This window comes from Dermacentor albipictus, chromosome 1, assembly GCF_038994185.2.
Source record: "Dermacentor albipictus isolate Rhodes 1998 colony chromosome 1, USDA_Dalb.pri_finalv2, whole genome shotgun sequence".
Lineage (NCBI taxonomy): Eukaryota > Metazoa > Arthropoda > Arachnida > Ixodida > Ixodidae > Dermacentor > Dermacentor albipictus.
Window position 1 is genome coordinate 272,590,334 of NC_091821.1, and position 18,722 is coordinate 272,609,055.

At 47.4% G+C, this 18,722-nt stretch overlaps 1 protein-coding gene across 1 annotated transcript; it reads left to right on the forward strand.

The window, feature by feature from the left end:
* Nucleotides 1-204: 204 nt before the first annotated feature.
* Nucleotides 205-17,880, forward strand: LOC135916519 (uncharacterized). The gene is made up of 2 exons (XM_065449920.1): nt 205-2,388; nt 17,593-17,880. Exons 1-2 carry the CDS (start codon nt 205-207, stop codon nt 17,878-17,880), a joined length of 2,472 nt encoding a protein of 823 aa, XP_065305992.1.
* The last annotated feature ends 842 nt before the right edge of the window (nt 17,881-18,722 follow it).

An 18,722-nucleotide genomic window follows, 5' to 3' on the forward strand; every position in this document is an offset into this window, starting at 1 on the left:
TGAGAATCGTTCCTTCGAGGCTCCTGCGTGCGCGGCTGCTGTATACGCCGCCGCCCGAAAGAGTCTCACGCAGCAGTATCAGTTTTTTGTAGTCGCACTCGCGAAGTGACCTCCAGAGAGCGTTGGTCGTAGCCCTTTAATTATTCTACATTTTCTGGTGCCGAAACCCGGGAGTGCTACATCTGGAATAACTTCGCCTGCATCATGGAGCGACTACAAAGGAAGCAAGCGGCCCTGCGACAAGCCATCGACACTACCATCGCAGCGGCCAGCACCTTACTTCAAGCGACAGAAGCACCAACCGGTGAGCTTGAAGAACATTTGGATATGCTTCTTGAGCAAGCTGAAGAGCTTAAAGCAGTCAACAACGCCATAGAAAAGAAAGTTGACCTACAGGAGCTCGACACCGTATTAACAGAGTGCGCAGCGTACAGCTTGAGGATTTGCAACATGAAAACAAGGATAAAAAGGGCACTGAGAGGTGGAGCCGCGAGCGAAACGAGGTCAAGTACACCATCAGAAACAGGAAATAACTCTGACCACGTCGCACAGTCAGGTTCCGTCCAGCATGCAGTTACGACGACTCTTCAGCTACCGTCGACAACGACAAGACTTCCGAAGCTAGAGATCGCCAAATTCGACGGAAACCTGCGCTCATGGCACAGATTCTGGAATCAGTTCGAGTCTACCATCCACAAGAATCCAGCTCTACATCCAATTGACAAGTTTCAGTACTTGACGAGCTATCTCACCGGCAAAGCAGCAGCCGCTATCGACGGGCTACCACTCAGTGACCGAAATTATGAAATTACAGTGAAGACATTGGTCGAAAGATTCGGAAAGGACGACGTTATCATTGAAGAACATATGTCGAGGTTGCTCAACATCCGACCTGTCCATAACATCCTCGACACCGAGAGGCTGCGGACCCTTTATGATGAGGTACAGACGGGGGTTCGGAGTCTCGAGGCATTGGGTGTGGCGTCGAGCACTTATGGAGTGCTTTTATTGACAGTCTTACGGAAGAACATCCCGAATGAGCTTTGCCTCGGCTACTGCAGACAAAAGACATCTGCAGTCGCGCCAGGAGATGATCTTCAAAATTTCCTCAGTTTCCTCAAGACCGAAGTAGAAAGTCGAGAGAGGGCCGAATATGGAACCCGTCAACAGCTGAGCACCGACAGGCTGAGTCGCCCGATCCGCAAGGATATTCCTGAAAAGAAGGCGTCCGCGTCGAATTTAACTGCCGTCATGAAAGCTGAAACACTGTGCAAATTTTGCGAAGCGAGCAGCCACTTAACCGCCGACTGTGATGTTGATTTGACTGTGGATCAGAAGAGGAAAATTGTGCAGCAGGAAAGACTCTGCTTTAGGTGCGCCAAGGCAGGTCATCGAGCATACGAATGCCGCACCTCAAGATGGCTTAAATGTAAGAGATGTTCCGGACGGCACGTTGCAGCCCTGTGTAACCTGAATCGACCCCCAGCGACAGGAAAGTTGGAAGGGAAGACTGTACTCACTGAGACAATCGTACAGTCTTCGCTGCAAGTCGAAGGCACCAAGAAGAGAACCCGTGTCCTTCTGCAGACGGCTCAAGCGTGGGTTCAGGGTAGGGAGAAGCGAGCGATGGTCAGGCTGTTGATTGACGGCGGAAGTCAGCGTACCTTTGTCAAGAAAGAGGTTTCGCAGAAGATGGGACTGCGTGTGATGGGAGAGGAGACCCTGAAAATAATGACATTTGGAAACGAGAAGCCGTCTTCAGGAATGAAGTGCCGCCGAGTGGAGTTATGGCTGTGCAGTCGACACAACGGAAGAAAGATCCGCGTTGAAGCGCTTGAGATCCCACAAATTTGCTGCGACATCGTGCCAGCACCTGAAGCTTCCACCGTCAACTACGTCGAAGAGCAAGGCCTCGAACTCGCCGACAGTACGCAAGATGGAGCAGAGGTAGGGCTGCTGCTGGGATCCGATTTCTACTGGGAGGTCACAACTGGTAGTGTCAGGCGCCTGGACAGCGGTCTCGTAGCCGTGGAGACCATTTTTGGCTGGACCCTGCAGGGGACAACGCACACCACAGAATCAGGAGCAACGTACGTGTCCACTGTGGCAGTGTTGCGCGTGGCTGTCATCGGCGAGGAAGACCAAGACGACACTGCTGCTCAACTTAAATCGTTTTGGCAGCTCGAGCACATTGGCATTGTCGACGAAGGAGAGGCCGACATGGAAGACAACCAAGTTTTGCGGGAATTTCGGGAGAACGTCTCCAGGAACAACTGCCGATATCAAGTTTCCCTTCCCTGGAAAGAGAATGCTGGCGATTTGCCAGAGAACAGAGCCACGGCTTTCAGTAGGCTCAGGTCGTTGACGACAAAATTTGTGAGCAACAGAGTACGGGAGATACAACCACTAACTGATCCCGCTGTTTGGAAACATTGCCCGGGGAGAGAAAATCCAGCAGATCTGTTGACACGGGGCATGCTGCCCTCCGCTTTGGTTGTCAGTGAGAGCTGGTGGACGGGGCCGAAGTGGCTAAAAGGTGTTCAAACGTACGACGCGATGCCTTCACACGCCCCTGAAGCTGAATGTTGCACCGAAGAGCTCCGAAAAGTTCACGTGAACACCGTGACGCTGGTAGACGGAGTGCCTCTCATGGATCTTGAGCACAAGAGCTCAATGACACGGGTACACCGTGTCACCGCATGGGTTATGCGCTTTCTTCATAACGCACGGAACGCGTCAAAGAAGCGAAGGGGAAGCCTGTCAGCGGAAGAGTTAGCACAGGCCGAGAGTTACTGGCTGAAAGTATCACAAAGAGAAACCTTTGGGAAGGACATCCATTCTCTAATCTCTACCGGGACACTTAATCGTAAGTCCGCCATCGCGGGTCTGACTCCATTCATTGACAGCGACGGCCTATTGAGAGTTGGAGGCAGGCTACAGAATAGCGCGCATAAAGAAGAGACGCGGCACCCAGTCATTTTGTCCGCTGTGCATCCGTTTACACGCTTATTGGTGGCCTGGGAGCATAGGCGGATTTTACACGCTGGAGTAAGGGACACGCTGACTCAACTTCGCGAAAGATATTGGATCCTGCGAGCAAGACAGGCCGTGAAGAAAATCATTCGTCGTTGTGTTCCGTGTCAAAGACAAAGCAGCCGCTCCGCAGATGAGCCGTTTGCACCGCTCCCATATGACCGTATCCGCGAATCAGAGCCATTTGAAATTACTGGAGTGGACTTCGCAGGGCCGATATTTTATACCGAGCTTGGAAATTCCTACAAGGCCTATATAGCCCTGTTCACATGTGCCACCACGCGAGCTGTGCATTTGGAACTCGTCAGGGACTTGACAACACAATCTTTCCTTATGTCTTTCAAGAGGTTCGTGGCCCGGCGGGGAATGCCCAGGAAAATTTATTCAGACAACGCTCTAACGTTCAAGCGAGCGTCGAGAGACTTGGAAAAGCTATTCTACGCTATAAGGGGAGGCGAGATGCAGGCTTACTTGGGCGACAACCGCATCGCCTGGAAGTTCATCGTAGAAAGAGCACCGTGGTGGGGCGGTTTTTGGGAACGCATGGTGCGAACTGTTAAGACAGGGCTGCGAAAGGTCCTCGGAAGAAGTGCCTTACATTATGACAGCTTGACCACCGTCCTCACTCAGATCGAGGCGGTTGTGAACTCCCGCCCGCTCACGTGCCTTCACTCGGACGCGGGGGAGCTTCTGCCCCTAACGCCATCGCATTTCTTAATAGGGCGCCGAATGACAAGTTTGCCTAGCACTGGAGAAACGGTCTCCAGCGAATCTACGAAGGCTGCGCTCACAAGACGCTGGCAACACCGCATGACACTTGTAGATTCATTCTGGAAACGATGGAGGCAGGAATACCTACTAGAACTTCGCTCTGCTCATGTTACCGCTCAGCGAAAAGAGAGAAGCATAAGGGAAGGGGACATTGTCCTACTCGGGGAGGAGAAGGTCCCTCGACAGATGTGGAAGCTGTGCCGGGTTGTCGAGACGTTTCCTGGAAGGGATGGCCGAGTTCGAGCATGCAAGATTTCTCTGCCGGACCGAAAGCTGCTGAGACGACCGGTCCAAGCCCTCTACCCGCTTGAACTAGGGGAGGAATGAACCGACGCTCATTGCGGGGGAGGTTGTTAAGAATTGGTAGCGACCGTCGCGCGTTTCTAGCTGCAACCATGGTTGGGGGCCCGGCGACGCACGAAGAGGGAGCCGGCGAACGGACGAGGGGGCGCCCCGCTGGGCTGGTGTCCCGACCGGCGCCTCGACCCGCAACCTGATCCGTGCCCCGCGTTTTCGGCGGACCGCCTGCTGGGCGCAAATGGCCTGCGCTTCCGAGAAGGACGAAGGCGTCAGTGCGGCCAACGGACAACTTGAATTTTGTATTCTCTTTTCTCTTCTTTTCTAGTCACTGCGATGTCTTTTGTAAAATAAACGTTCAGTCTTGAAGCGAACCCCGACGAGTGAGAATCGTTCCTTCGAGGCTCCTGCGTGCGCGGCTGCTGTATACGCCGCCGCCCGAAAGAGTCTCACGCAGCAGTATCAGTTTTTTGTAGTCGCACTCGCGAAGTGACCTCCAGAGAGCGTTGGTCGTAGCCCTTTAATTATTCTACAGAGCATGTTTTATAAGAATGTGAAGACGTCTACCCCGTGGTTGATTTAGGCACCACTGGCCTCCTTGAAGCCCTTGGGTTCAGCGGGAGCAGTGGTAAAGCAAACATGTCCGTAATAGACATTAGTATGAGGCGAAGGGAGGATTGGTGGAAGAAAAATAGGGAAACGACAAAAGACGGAGACGTACAAACGCACAGTTCGCAATAGGGTATAAGAAAATTTAGGCATGGTACTTCATAATGTTTTTTTTCTTTTTTCATTGTTTAACCTAGGTAGGACATTAGGCAGTATAATAGCAAGAGCTTGGTGGCGCAACCCACCGCCCCGTTCCAAAGGGGACGCTCATAACATCCATCCATCCATCGGTACTTCCCTTGGTACTCCAGTAGTCGTGCCTTCGTTACATCCCCTACGTATACTTTCGGTTAATCTCGTAGGGGCCCTGCCTCTGTACCTGCATAGCTGTATAGTATCCGTTGTAGGTTTTGTGTTTCTGTCGTTTTCGTGCCTTCTGTGTCGAGGAGCCCTCGACCCAGACCTTTTCTTGTTGTTGTTGCTGCTGCTGCCATTGAACACTCTCTGTGATTGAAACTTGTGCCTTACTTTGTTGCATTTCTATAATTACTGATTGCTTGCCGTCCTCATAGGTCCTTCAAGTGAATCAGTAAGGCAAGTGTTGCTGTGCCTTTAAGGAAGATGACCAATTTATGGAATGCTCTGAGTGTTCAGCCTATTACCATATTTCAACTGCATGCTCCGGAGTTTCTGAGAGCACGTACCGATCTAAATGGGAAGGCTATAGGAAGTCTTGGCGATGCTCGTCATGTCATAGGGGCAAAGCAGAACAGAGCTCGTCTGTGCCAAAGAAAGCAGATAGCAAAATAGCTACGATGCTGAGCGAGAGAAAGAGGAAACTTGATGAATTACTGCCCCTCAAGCAAACGGTAAACGATATTGAGGAATTGGTGAGTCTGTTATCAACCAAATATGACAAAATTTTTGAGACCGTTGCAAAGCATGACAACGAACTAAAGGCGCTCAAGAACAAAGTTTTCAAACTAGAGGAGCAAATCATGAGCGCAGAATTGCTTTCATTGCGCTCTTCGGTAAATGAACTTGAGTACCAAAGCAGAAAACTAAATATTGAGGTTCACAGTGTTAAACAGGACAACATTGAGTGTCCTATAGATAAAATGAATATCATTGCATCAAAACTGCAACTTGCCCCTTTGACTGAACAAACTGTTACCTCGATTCACTGGCTTCAGACCAGAGGCGACAGGCCTCCCGCCATTATCATACGCTTTTCGAACCAGTCAACAGGGGAACAACGGCTGAACAAAAAGAGGGTTTTGTCAGTTGCACAGCATGGAATGTTTATTACGGAAAACCTGACTGCGCAGAATCGAATGCTCCTAAGAGCTACGAAACCATGGTCGAGTGTAAATAATTTCCGCTTTGCATGGTGCCGCGCTGGAAAAGTGTATAAGAAAGAGTGAGGGCGATCACGCCCACTTGATAAAGTCGCCTGCAGATATGGGTAAGAAAGTTTTTTGAGCTTAGGAGCGAAAGTAAGTTGTAGTTAAAATGAGGATGTTGGGACACTCGAACAAAATGTTTGCGTCGGATCTTCATGATAATGTAAGCTCACAAAACGGTGGATCGATTATTGCATACGCATCAACTGCCACTCGGTGAAAAATAAAAAAGGATGAACTTGACATTTTTTTCAGCAGCCTAAACTTTCGTTTTCATTTCATAATGCTTTCTGAAACGTGGTACAGTGATTGTGCGGTCCCCTGGTGACAGCCAAAGTACGAATGCTTTACACGATCAAGAATGAATTCGCGTGGTGGCGAGGTTAGCCTAATTGTGCGCGATTCATTTAATGTCGACTCTGTTGAAGAATTTTCTTGTGTTAATGATGACTATGAGGTAATGTCTGTGTTACATGCGCGCACTGTTTATTCTGCTGTCTACAGACCACCGCGAGGCAATCTACAAGGCTTTTTTCTCTTTTTAGAGAAATTCTTAAACTACATTGTTGAATTACAGTATGAATTGATTTGTGGTGGCGATTTCAATATAAACATGCTGGTTGACTGCAATATCACACGTGATTTTGAATTGATTTTGAAAACTTGTGGGTGTTGCAATGTTATCAATACTCCTACCAGAATTACCTGGTATACGTCCACATGCATTGACTTGTTTATTACTAACTACGGATCAAACAGTGTTAAATGTGGCACTATTTCATACAACTTGAGTGATCGCATGCCGGTATTTCTCACTGTCACACCTAAAGATAAAAAATCACCAGAACGAGTTTGCTTCTCGCAAATTATAACTGAAGAACGGCTAGTGCTTTTTCGCGATGACTTACGTCACGTAGTCTGGGACAGTGTTATTGCTGCTACAAGTGCTAATCGCACTTACGGTGCTTTTCTGGAAACGTTCATCTCTCATTATGATAAACAGTTTTCTTCCTGTCCTAAAGTATCCACGCCATCAAGGATACGTAAACCTTGGGTAACTATTCAATTATTTAAAAAGATAAAAGAAAAGGCAAGGTTATTCAATAAATTCATAACATCTCGGGATCGTGATGATTTAAGAGTATATAAATCATTTCGCCATGGCTTAACTAAGGAATTATGTGCTGCAAAAACTACATTTTATAAGCAATTCTTCGCATCGTGCAGCCATGGTAGCACAAAGATATGGCACTGGCTTAATTCTTTGCTCAATAGAGAGCCCAATTCAGTGGCAGGGTTGCGTATAATTTGTGATGGAGCGGATATACCTGACGCGAAGTTGGCCGGCTGTTCTAATTTTTAAGAAGTATTTCACTAATCTACCTAAATGCAATGTGAATGACAACGCATGCCGTTTAATTACAACGAACTGTGTGCATTCAATTTTTTTGCGTCCCACAAACACTTCGGAAGTAATTTTACTGTTCTCCGCACTAAATAACAGCAACTCCTGCGATGCTGATAACATTAAAATCAAGCCTGTGAAATTTGTAATAGATATAATCACTCCAGCACTAGCCCATATTTATATCTGCCTTTCTACCGGTGTGTTCCCGTATAAAATGCAGATGGCAAAAGTAGTTGCACTGGTCAAGAAAGGTGACAAAACTGACTTATCTGATTATAGTCCTGTCTCTATTCTCCCTATCCTTTCGAAGTGTTTGGAAAAAAAATAATTTTTGCCGAATATAAGACTTTCTGGACAAGCACAACTTGATAACTAAGCATCAGTACGCTTTACGGAAAAATATGTCAACACAGCTAGCTTTGCTTGAACAGAAAGAACTAATTCTAAATAACTTTGAGGAAGGTTTGCTAACATTGGGAGTATTTGTCACTTTTCAAAAGCCTTCGATTCTATAAATTATGATCTCTTGATTAGTAAGTTAAACCCCTATGGTATACGCGGCATTGCACTTGACTTGATTAGGTCGTATCTTGGTCATAGACAGCAGTTTATACAAGTAAATAACTTTAAATCTGAAGTTCGGTCGGTGAAGGTAGGTGTACCCCAGGGCAGTATTTGGGGGCCTCTCCTCTTTAATATCTTTATGAACTATTTAGTAAACATTGATGTTAATACACGTTACGTAATGTATGCTGATGACACTACGTTATTCTTTTCATCTAACCTCTTTGCCGAATCGATTACAAGAGCTAATGCAGTTTTGAATATACTGTACTCATGATCATACGACAATGGTTTGACTATTAATTCGCAAAAGCCTAAGACGGGGGTATTTCGCGGTAAGAAGACTCAAATTATACTAGAGGAAGATTTGGTAATGAACTATTTTAAAATTGAACTTGTAAATTCGGTTTTCTTGCAAGATTTTCTTGCTAGTAAGCTTTCACAAATCACTGGAATTTGTTATTCCTTGAACCATCTTCCTCGCTCTATTAAATGCTTGATATGTAATTCACTTTTTCTCAGCCATTTAAATTATTGTTCTCTTGTCTGGGCTACCACTTCTGAAACAAATATCAACACGCTGCACATACTGCAAAAGAAGGCTCTTCGAGCTGTTTGTAACAAACCATACGATTTCCCTTCAGCTTATTTATTTCATAAACTGACGATACTGAAAGTACAGGTCCTTTTAAAGTATCGTTTAGTGTTTGCGTATAAAAATGAACAAAAAACACAAACTACATTACTTTTATGGTTAACATGAAGCTACACGAAACTCCATACAGTACAATAAAGCCAGAGTACTGGCATGCACCAAAATCGCGCACAGACTATGGATCACAAACGCTGTGCTCTAGGTTACCTCGGTTATTAAGTGATCTTATCGTTAATAAAATTGATATTGCGACTTGTTCTCCTCACGATATTCTTTTTTTTTCTCTCATATATGAGTTGTACAATGCCTATATGCTTATAAAGTGCAGTGAGATTTTGTGAGGTTTTTGCTTGCTTGCGCACATCTTGCTTTTGTTTTTTTTTCCTTTCGTTCTTCCTCGCCTGATTTGCGATGCGTATGCATGATATGTTGTAGTGCTTGAATTTGTAAGTACTTGGCAAAACTCTATTTCGCTCTGCTGCACCTTTTTATTTTTTTATCTTAAGGGTATTTGGGGGTGGTCAAGCTGCTACGAGCAGCTTTTTTTCTCCACTTTACCCCCTCAAGGCTGTATTTAGTTTTTTTGAGGAAATAAAGCACACATACATACATACATACATACATACATACATACATACATACATACATACATACATACATACATACATACATACATACATACATACAAGTATGTCCCAAGTTTTGGACTTTCCGAACTTCCTGTCCATGAGCGTGCATGTGTCTTCCCACTGATACCGAGATAGCCGGTTCGCGTGGCCGTTTATTTCTCTGTCGAGCGCGACGATTCTCCTAGGTGCCGGTTGTGCCTTTGACATTTCCAGCGCTCTCGCAAGCTGTGTTTGGCCTCCCACATGTGTAGGAAGGAGTTTGCTGTCCATCTCCTCTATGCCTTCGTCTTCGGGAAAGTTTTTGGTGGCTTTCTGCACGCTACGCTGGAGTGTCTACGTCCAGTTCCGTGTGTATTCAATGGTTTCTGTCACATCGTTCTCGCGAAGCTTACGAAAGGTGTCCCGCTCAGCTAGCGTTATTTTTCCGCCTTCCTTTTACGCGGGGCGGCTTCTAGCATGGTGTTCACAATGTAGTGATTGCTGCCTAGATTTACGTTCGTGTTGGCCCATTTCGGGTTGGCTATGTTCTTTATGAATGTCAGGTCCGGCGTAGTGCTCATTGAACGCTATTTCCCATTCTGGTAGGGTCCTGCGTGTTAGTTATTAGCGTGAAGCCCTCGTGCTGCGCGTCGTTCCATAGGTTGCGGCCTTTAACGTTGTCCATGGTGTATCTCCAGGCCACGTGTGGTGCGTGTTTAGACGAGTGACGCAGCTTCTTACGGCGGCGCTAATAGCTCATGTGTGAAAAACGGATAACTAGCCATGTGTGCGCCGTACACACTTTTTATAGTATGTTGAGTGGCTGGTGCATCAAGGCTGCTGCGCTTAACTGTTACAATTAGTGTGAGATGTGGGCAAACGGTCAGCACGGCCAAGTTCATGGTGAAGTTGATGAAAAGTAAATTATGTGCACTTGCGCATATCTTATGGCCGGAACTCTACATGTGCACACATTGAACGCTGAAGAAAGAAAACACTGTAATCTGCGCAATGGCAAAAAACGCTTTTTGGCTCAGCGCACTAGCGCGCCTGAGTACGGCTGCACTGCTTGGTTAGAAAGAACCTCAATTATTTACAAGCACCGGGATGATCGTTTCTACATCATGATTGAAGCAGCACAAATGGCGTGAGAACAAAGCGCACGCGTCAACAAGCCATCCATTGCAGTCATCCTATGGCGGCCGTATATGCCGTTTGTGTCTCACTTCGTTCTCGTCTGCTTTGCGCCATAACCTTTCTTTCCGTCCATTGCCCTCTCAGACAAAGCGCTCGAGTTTATAGGAAGGCGCACGCATGGCAGGTGGTTGTGATGTCACTTTACATAGCTTTGTGTCTCTCTGTTTTTTTCTGGTTTGGTAATTTTTTACAACTCACTCGTTTGTTTTTTTCGCCTCCGCCTTCACTAGTTCTTGTTTTTTTTTCAGATAGCTTTTTCAAATAGTTTTTTTCAGCTAGCTTTTTCATTACCGTGTATAAATTCGGCACATTGATAATGCAACTTCAATTGGCAGTCCGTCTTTGTCCTCGTCACTTATCCCGTCTATGTTTAACCTCGCGGTGTACACTTACGCTTATGAATTGCGAACTTGTCCAATCAGCCAAACTGCTGCAGAAAGAAAAAAAAACTAAGCATAGAAGAACGTGTTGGGGCAGGCTGCTAGACTTTGCACCAGTCTGTCCCTGACAATGGCGGCCTAAAACCAGTGCCGCCTGACCGCAGCACAGCGCTGTCAGCTTCACAGTTGAATAATAAAGCAGTCTGGCAATCTTGAGTGATGAAGAAATGAAACGAACCCCCAGAAATGGCTCTCTCGGAGGAACGGAGCGCAAATCTCGAAGGCCACGCTTTTCTGTCTGTTACTGAAACCAGTTAACGATGAAACCAACACAAAAAGGATCGTCAGTTACAGCGCTCAAGGAGTAACTGAAAATGTGAGCATTTTAGCATTATTTTTCTCCTAAGAAAGTAAAGAAGACGCATGGGAATTTAGGCGACATTATTTAAATAGTAGGGTAACATTCTGTACTTGAGCAAGGAGGAGGAAAAAAGGAGGGATACACAGAGAGGTTAGCCTGTCTAGAAGTTGTGCAGGCTAGAAAGGCCTAGAAGCTGCTTGCCCTACAGTCTGCGGTTAACGAGTGTCTACATAGGGACATGCAGACTGAGAACGCGTTTTACACTTAAGAGAAACACTAATTTGGCCTGAGAAAGCATTTTTTCGAAACTATATCTTTGCTAATTTGGCGGCTATAGGTTGATTACTACGTAGAAGAGAAAATGAAGGTTAAAGTCGAATTTTTACTATTTAGCTCTGAAACACAAGGGCCGGTAAGTCTGTGTGACGGGAAAATTTCGAAGAATTTTCTTTTTTTTGATACTTGAGCCATTGTGGCTGAGTAAACGTTTTTAAAACTTTCACAGTTCAGTGCTTGCCCCTCTTAGAAAACAGTGCCGTCCACTCTTAGCAATAAACTGGCTCCGAGCAGACGCTGTCAAACTGCAAGCCTTCACGAGGTGGAACTTTAATTCAGCATCGCCACCCTTCTTTCGTTCTTGGCTTTGTCTTATGGCTGAGCACGTCTCCTTTCACAACAAGAGTCGCCTATTTTGCGATTGAAGAACTTACTAATACAGCTCGAACAAGTTTTTATTTTCGGTGGCCCTTCTCGTTGAATAATGTGTAGTCCATTCTCCAAGGAGAGAATCCTTGTACACTGGTCCGAGAATGTACAGACCGGTTGTAAATAAAGTTCGCGCCATTTGAGTATTCTTTGTTTTGACTGCGGTGTGGAAATATCAAGATCATAACTTTTTACTCTCACACGAGGCTACCCGAGACAGGCGAATCGGTTTGTATGGGAGAACTGTTGGGAGAAACAACATCTTTGTTTAGCGAAGTGTAAGAGAGAGAGAGAGAGAGGTAAATTGTACCCTTCACCACTTCACCGCCACAAATACATTTTTCACCTATTTAACACACCCGCAAGCATTCACAAGAAGGCGGAGTGGCACGAGGCGCACATCTATTTTGCTTTCCAGAGTGTGATATGACCCCGCCTTAGAAGCTCGCAGATTCACCTCGGGCAGCCGATCGGAGCCTCGCCGCTGTTTGCGAAAGTAGCGGGGATACAAGAGGCGCTGCGGCGTCATTCGAGCCTCTCTTGTGTCGCGTAATTCTGGCTGCGTCGTTGGAGTGTTTGACCGGGGCCGTGGCGAAAAGTTATGGCATGCTATCGTCGCGTTGCGCAGAGGAGCGTAGCCATGGCAATAAGCGCCCGCAGGTGGCCGGCAGTGCGATTCGTAGGCGCCTCTCTTTCCTTTTCTCTCTTGTCGACTGCGTGCTTGTATCACGACAGGTGTTTACCACGGAGGTCGGAATAATCAGCCTTCTCAGATGCATAACTGCGGATCTGGGCTGGCTCGCATAAGAAACAAATGGCACTCTTGCGTTACAATTATTCCCCAGTATCGTTTCTATTTCTCGTCGGAGCCAGCTGGCGTGTTGCTGCAGCTGTGTAATTTAGCGCTGTGATATTCAAGAGCCCATAGGGCAGTAGCAGAAAATACCAGGAGTAACACAGGCGGCACTTGTCTTACTATATGTGTTGACACCTTGTTGCACACATGCTCAGACACACACACACGACAAACACGCACACGCACGCGCACACGCACACGCACACGCACGCACACGCACACAAGCACACACTCAAACACGCACACACCCAACCGTGGTTGCTCAGTGGCTATGGTGTTGGGCTGCTGAGCACGAGGTCACGGGATCGAATCTCGTGCTCTAATTTCGGGATCGAATTTTGATGGGGGCAAAAACACCCATGTACTTAGATTTAGGTGCACGTTAAATAACCCCAGGTGGTCAAAATTTGCGGATTCCTCCACAATGGCGTGCCTCATAACCAGAAAGTAGTTTTTGCACGTAAAATCCCATAAATTTTAAACACGCACGCACGCAGGCACACACCGATACAAACACGCACATAGGCACGCTAACACGCATGCACGCACTCACGCGCACACGCACGCACAAACATGCACGCACGCAAGTACACACACGTGCGCACAGAAGCATACGAGAAGCGCGCGCGTGAATAACATTGCGTCGGGGCACTACTGAACAGGTTACGAAGCAGATGTGGTGTCTTTGTGGTGACTGCGAACTTATTGATACGATATTAAACAATTTTAGTTGAGCGACAGCAGTTGGTGCATACGCGATTCGCGAGGGCTCTGCAACCACCCTTCAACCACCCACGTACGCGCGAGCCGCGCGTGCCCAGTCAGCGGAACAGCACGACAACAGCGACGCCGACGGTGCGATTGCGCCTCGAGCGTCCGTATAATTTCTATCGTAAAAATTATTGATTGAATCCCATTATGAAAACCTATGACAATATCGCCTCAATGGGCACGGAGGTGGTACTTTTTGACACTGGTACGGTCACCTGAAGCATACGGAGTAACAAGCCACCACGCTGGCCCACTGCCCGGACCGTCTACTTGCCAACTTGCTACCACTGTAGCCGCTAGCAAGTTCTCGGCAGTGATGCGACTGCGATGAATCTTTGAACGCATACGTGTTGTGGGAACTATGTGTCTGGGAACTATTCTTCCACGAGCCAACTCTTATAAGGAAGTGGCAGCGAGATCACAAGGAAGAAGAAGCAAGTAGCATAAGCAAGGTGTGGCCCGAAACGGCTACACGGGGTTCTGATCTAGGACTTCCGCGCCCTAGCACCCAACGTGGGATGCGCACCAGCTAAGTAGCGGGCTCCATCTTCTCACAACCCCAGCAGCCATGGTACCTATAGAGCTCAGCTGGACGCGTGTTCTACAGGAACACATCAGCGACGGCAGTCACTCCTTCGAACAGCTGCCGTAGTGCATTCAGGACCAGAAAGACATGGGCAAAGTGGGTTGCTTCGGCGCGAGCGATAGCCACGTAGAATCGTAGGAGGGCGGGACGCTACTGAAGTGGTGTGCTCGTTTTTCACCGTGAACGGGCGCCTTCCTTGTCCTAGATGGACGCGGCCATGGATCGCACAGACGTGGAACTGAATGCTGGAATAATTGTTCATAACAAGGTACCCTCACGCTGTTAATTAGCCTGAACAACATTGCCAATACAAAGATCGCTTTGAAGACAGGACGTAATCGCACCCTCACAGCAAATGGTTGAGCGCCACGGCACTACGAGATACAGCACACGCGAATGCCGAGTTCCTGCCGGATGAGCCTGCTAGGAAACGTTGCCCAGTGATCCACGGGTGTGCCGAGACGTCCAGGAAGCTCGGCAGGTTGAGCGTCTGCAGGCATCTTGAAGACCTATGCTTGGCATGATGTATCGTCCGCCTCACTCTTCTGGGTTTGGCGACATGTGCTAGGAAGGAAGGGTCCAGCCAGCATTCTTCTGTGGGAGGTGAGCGACGACACCACAAGAAAGAAGCAAGGGGCGCAAACAAGGTGCGGCTTGAAACGGCTAGCCGGGGTTTGGACCCGGGAATTTCCCACAATTTCCAACTATATCAACGCGCAACAAAGCCATATCGCCACGTCTAGCGCTACTGAAAGAATGCAACCGTGCACAGTAGCCATTCGCATCGCTCACCTTTAACGCCCGCCATATTGCAGAACAGCTCACACATTCGCCAGCGACAGGATCACGCGAGAGCTCACAGCAAGAGCCCACGAAGCCCACAATGCCCGCACGCAAGCAAGACATGCTGCGTGCGCGCGCCCCGCCAGACGTCACTGTTCTCCGAATGTGCGCTGCTGATACGCAGCTGGCTCGCAGACGTCGTTGCGTATGTTAAACTAAAACTGTTTATTGCAATAGAAATTTTACGGACGCTTTCGGGAAATCTTTCGCCGTCGCTACGAAGTTCCGAAAAGCGCTCAAGTACGAGGAGAATCAACAGGCCTTAGCCACGTATTGCGCTCGCGCTCTGTGGCCTGTACTTGCCACTAGAGGAACTAATTAATGATTATGCATTACAACAATTTGCTAATGCCTCAACAAGGCTGAGTGGGTCGTGTGCCAAAATACTAGATCTTGCTTTTTGTAAGCACCGCACTCTTAAAACAAATTAGTTATGCGGCTTTAAGTGCCAAAACCATGATCTAATTATGAGGCACGCCGAAGTGGGGGACTCCGGAAGTTTGGATCACCTAAGGTTATTTAACGTGCACCTAAATCTGAGTACACGGGTTTTTTCACACCCATCGAAATCCGGCCGCCGTGGCCGGGTTCGAATCACACGGCCTCGTGCTTAGCAGCCCTACAACATAGCCACTGAACAATCACGGCGGGTGAGCACCCCACTCTTATAAAGCCAGTTTCAAAGAGGACAGCGTTTAATGACTGTGAAGTAGTTGCCGGTAGTATCGTTTGCGAAAGTAGATAAAGTTAAAAAAACGCATACATGAATGATATATTATTAAGAAATGGGTAACTGTGACGCGGTATTCTCCAATCTTTCGTTGTATTTCACCAAATTTCATGAGTGTTCTTTAGTAATGAACATTACCAGTCTATGGGGCCGTTTTAAATGTGAGCTCGCTAGTCTATACCTTCCAAGGTTCTTACAGTAAACCATAGGGCTGATCAACACTGGATTACAGGAAATCAATAAGGAAGTTAATTAACAAAGATAACGGCCTTTTAAAGCACTTCTGGTTAACAAAGGCTCCTGATGTTCATGATCAGCTTAGTGAACCAAGCAGACGGCTAAAAAGAATTAGGAGAAGCTAAAGATAACTTTCTTGTTTTTTTTACAATGAAAGCTTATTACTATGTTTGGAAAAAGCGAAAGAAGGCAAGGAAACCCTGGATGATAGCGGCGCTTTATAATAGTATAAATGAAAGAAACAAGCTTCCGTGTAATTTCTAAATGTAAGGGATCTGGAGAAATGCAGAGAATGCAAAAAATTTTCAAACAAACTCAACTCAAGCATTAAGAACGCGAAAGACAGTTATTATGCATGGAAGCTTTAGATTGTCGACAAGCCTAAGAAATTTTGGAAAGTACTTAGTGAGGTAAATAATGTTCTCATAATGTGGTTCCAACTGAATTCAAAATAGAGGCAGGAGGTGTCGAACAAATTTAATTAGCATTTTTGCCTTGTTGCTTTAAATATCGCTCACGTAAGCTTGAGCAGAACCTTACTAGCTATGCAAAGATAAACGCAGAAAGCAGTGCCTACCTAAAGCCTACAAACCAGTTTGAAATCACTAACATCATTAATTTCCTGATTACCCATACTGCTTTGAGACTAGACGAACTAAAGGTAGGTCGGATTAAAGCTGCAAGTTCATCTATAGCTGTTCCACTTAGTCATGTGCGTAATTGCATTTTACATGATGGCCGTTCCCCTGATTAACTAGAGGTTGCACGTGTCGCAGTTGTCCATAAAGGTCGTTCAAGAGATGTCATAAACAACTATCGTCCTATTTCGGTACTGAGTGTATTTGCTATAATAATTGAACGTTTTCTTGATGTGCCGTTAGATGGCTATTTAGAAAAATGTCACCTAGTAGTGCAGGATCAATTTAGATTTCAAAAGCAAAACTCCACCGAATTAGCTTTGCTTCTGGTGAAAGGAAAGTTTATCGAAAACTTGGAGAAAAAAATTTAACCTTGTCGTGATTTTTCTTGACTTGAGAAAGGCTTTCGACGCGTTAAAGCATAATATTATACTGCACTACATATCTTATTATGGCCCAAGGGGACCGGATTACAAGCTTAATAAAAGCTCCTTGACTAATCGTAAATAAATTGTTGCATTAATGGTGATTTCTTAGCCATTTCAAAATAATGACCGGAGTACCACTGGGTTCTATTTTAGGGCTGCTTCTTTTTTTGCTCTACCTTAACCACATACCTAACATTCCACATACACAAGAAATACTGCTTTGTGTCGGTATGTGCGTGTCATCGTACTGACTGCGAAGTGTGTTTTTGAGGGCACAGGTTCGACCAATAAAGCGCTAGTTTCGCGAATCACAGTTTTGCTGCCTTCTTAACCGTGACTACTGCATGACAATCTGGTGGAGGTGCTAGTGCGTTCATATACCGAATGCCCCCGCAAAGTCGCGAACAAATCTCGAACCCCGAAGAGAGCACCAACATCACTCGAGACCAGCGAGCTAGCCGCAGACTGCAAGGACTGCCCCCGGAGCACGGACGTCTGCCTGATACGAGCAGCAAGACCGTGGCCCGCTCAACAACCCCAGCCCCAGCGTCCCCATCCTTCTACAAACAAGGGAGCCCGCTACCTTCGGTGGAGTTTCCTCGGAGGATCCGGAAACCTGGCTCAAAACCTTCCAAAGGATCTCAACCTTCAACAACTGGACTTCTGAGGATAAGCTACGCCTTGTGTTCTTCTCCTTGGAAAGTGCCGCGAGGACCTGGTTCGAGAAGCGGGAGTCCGCCCTCATAACGTGGGACCTGTTCCGCAGTACCTTCCTGAGGACCTTCACGAGCGTTGTCTGAAAAGAAAGGGCCGAAGTTCTGTTGGAAACCCGAGGGCAAATACCAACAAGACCATCGCCATCTTCACGGAAGAGAGGATCATTTTATTCTGGCACGCCAACCCGGGAATGTCCGAGGAGAAAAAAGTCCGCTCCTAGATGCGAGGCGTAAAGCAAGAACTTTTCGCCGGACTGATCCGCAACCCACCGAAGACCGTAGCAGAGTTCTTGACAGAGGCAACGACGATTGAGGAAACTCTGGAAATGCGCACTAGGCAATATAACCGCCAAGTGCTCACGCCGCAGTGCGCAATCCAGGAACTAGGCTCCGGTGACCTCCAATAGACCACCAGGGCCATTGTGCGCGAAGAACTGCACACGATGTTACCTTCGTCGCAACTTCAGGTGTCCTCAGTCACTGACATGGTCAAGGACGGACTTCGACAGCCACTGGGCGTTCCCAAAGTGCAGCCTGAATCGCCGCCTCCCATGCCGGAAGGAATGACCTACGCTGCCATCGCCCGCCGTCAAGGTCCCCCTCCGAGCCCGCACCAGGGTCCTGTAACGCCGCAATTCCATCGTCCGCCGCTGCCACCACCAGCTCGCCCGTCTGCCGCCCTGCGCCACTACCAAGGACGACAGATGTATGGCGCGTCCCGGACCACCACCCGCTGTGCTATCACCGTGGAGGAGCTGGCTACGTCTACCGCCGATGCCCATATCGCGACTTGGGACTGCGAGGGTTCACCGTCAATGTGTCGCGCCCGCAGCAAGGTGAACGGCCTCGCGATATCGCTGACTACCTTGCAGCCACTAAATGGAGACCACGATGGCCGTCCCGTTGGCCGTCACCAGGCCGCTACC

Excerpts from the sequence above, each read along its gene's own strand:
- LOC135916519 (XM_065449920.1), top strand. The coding sequence starts at position 205 with ATGGAGCGACTACAAAGGAAGCAAGCGGCCCTGCGACAAGCCATCGAC. Across the intron at positions 2,389-17,592 it reads CAAAATTTGTGAGCAACAGA|CAAGACCGTGGCCCGCTCAA; the intron begins GTACGGGAGATA and ends TGATACGAGCAG.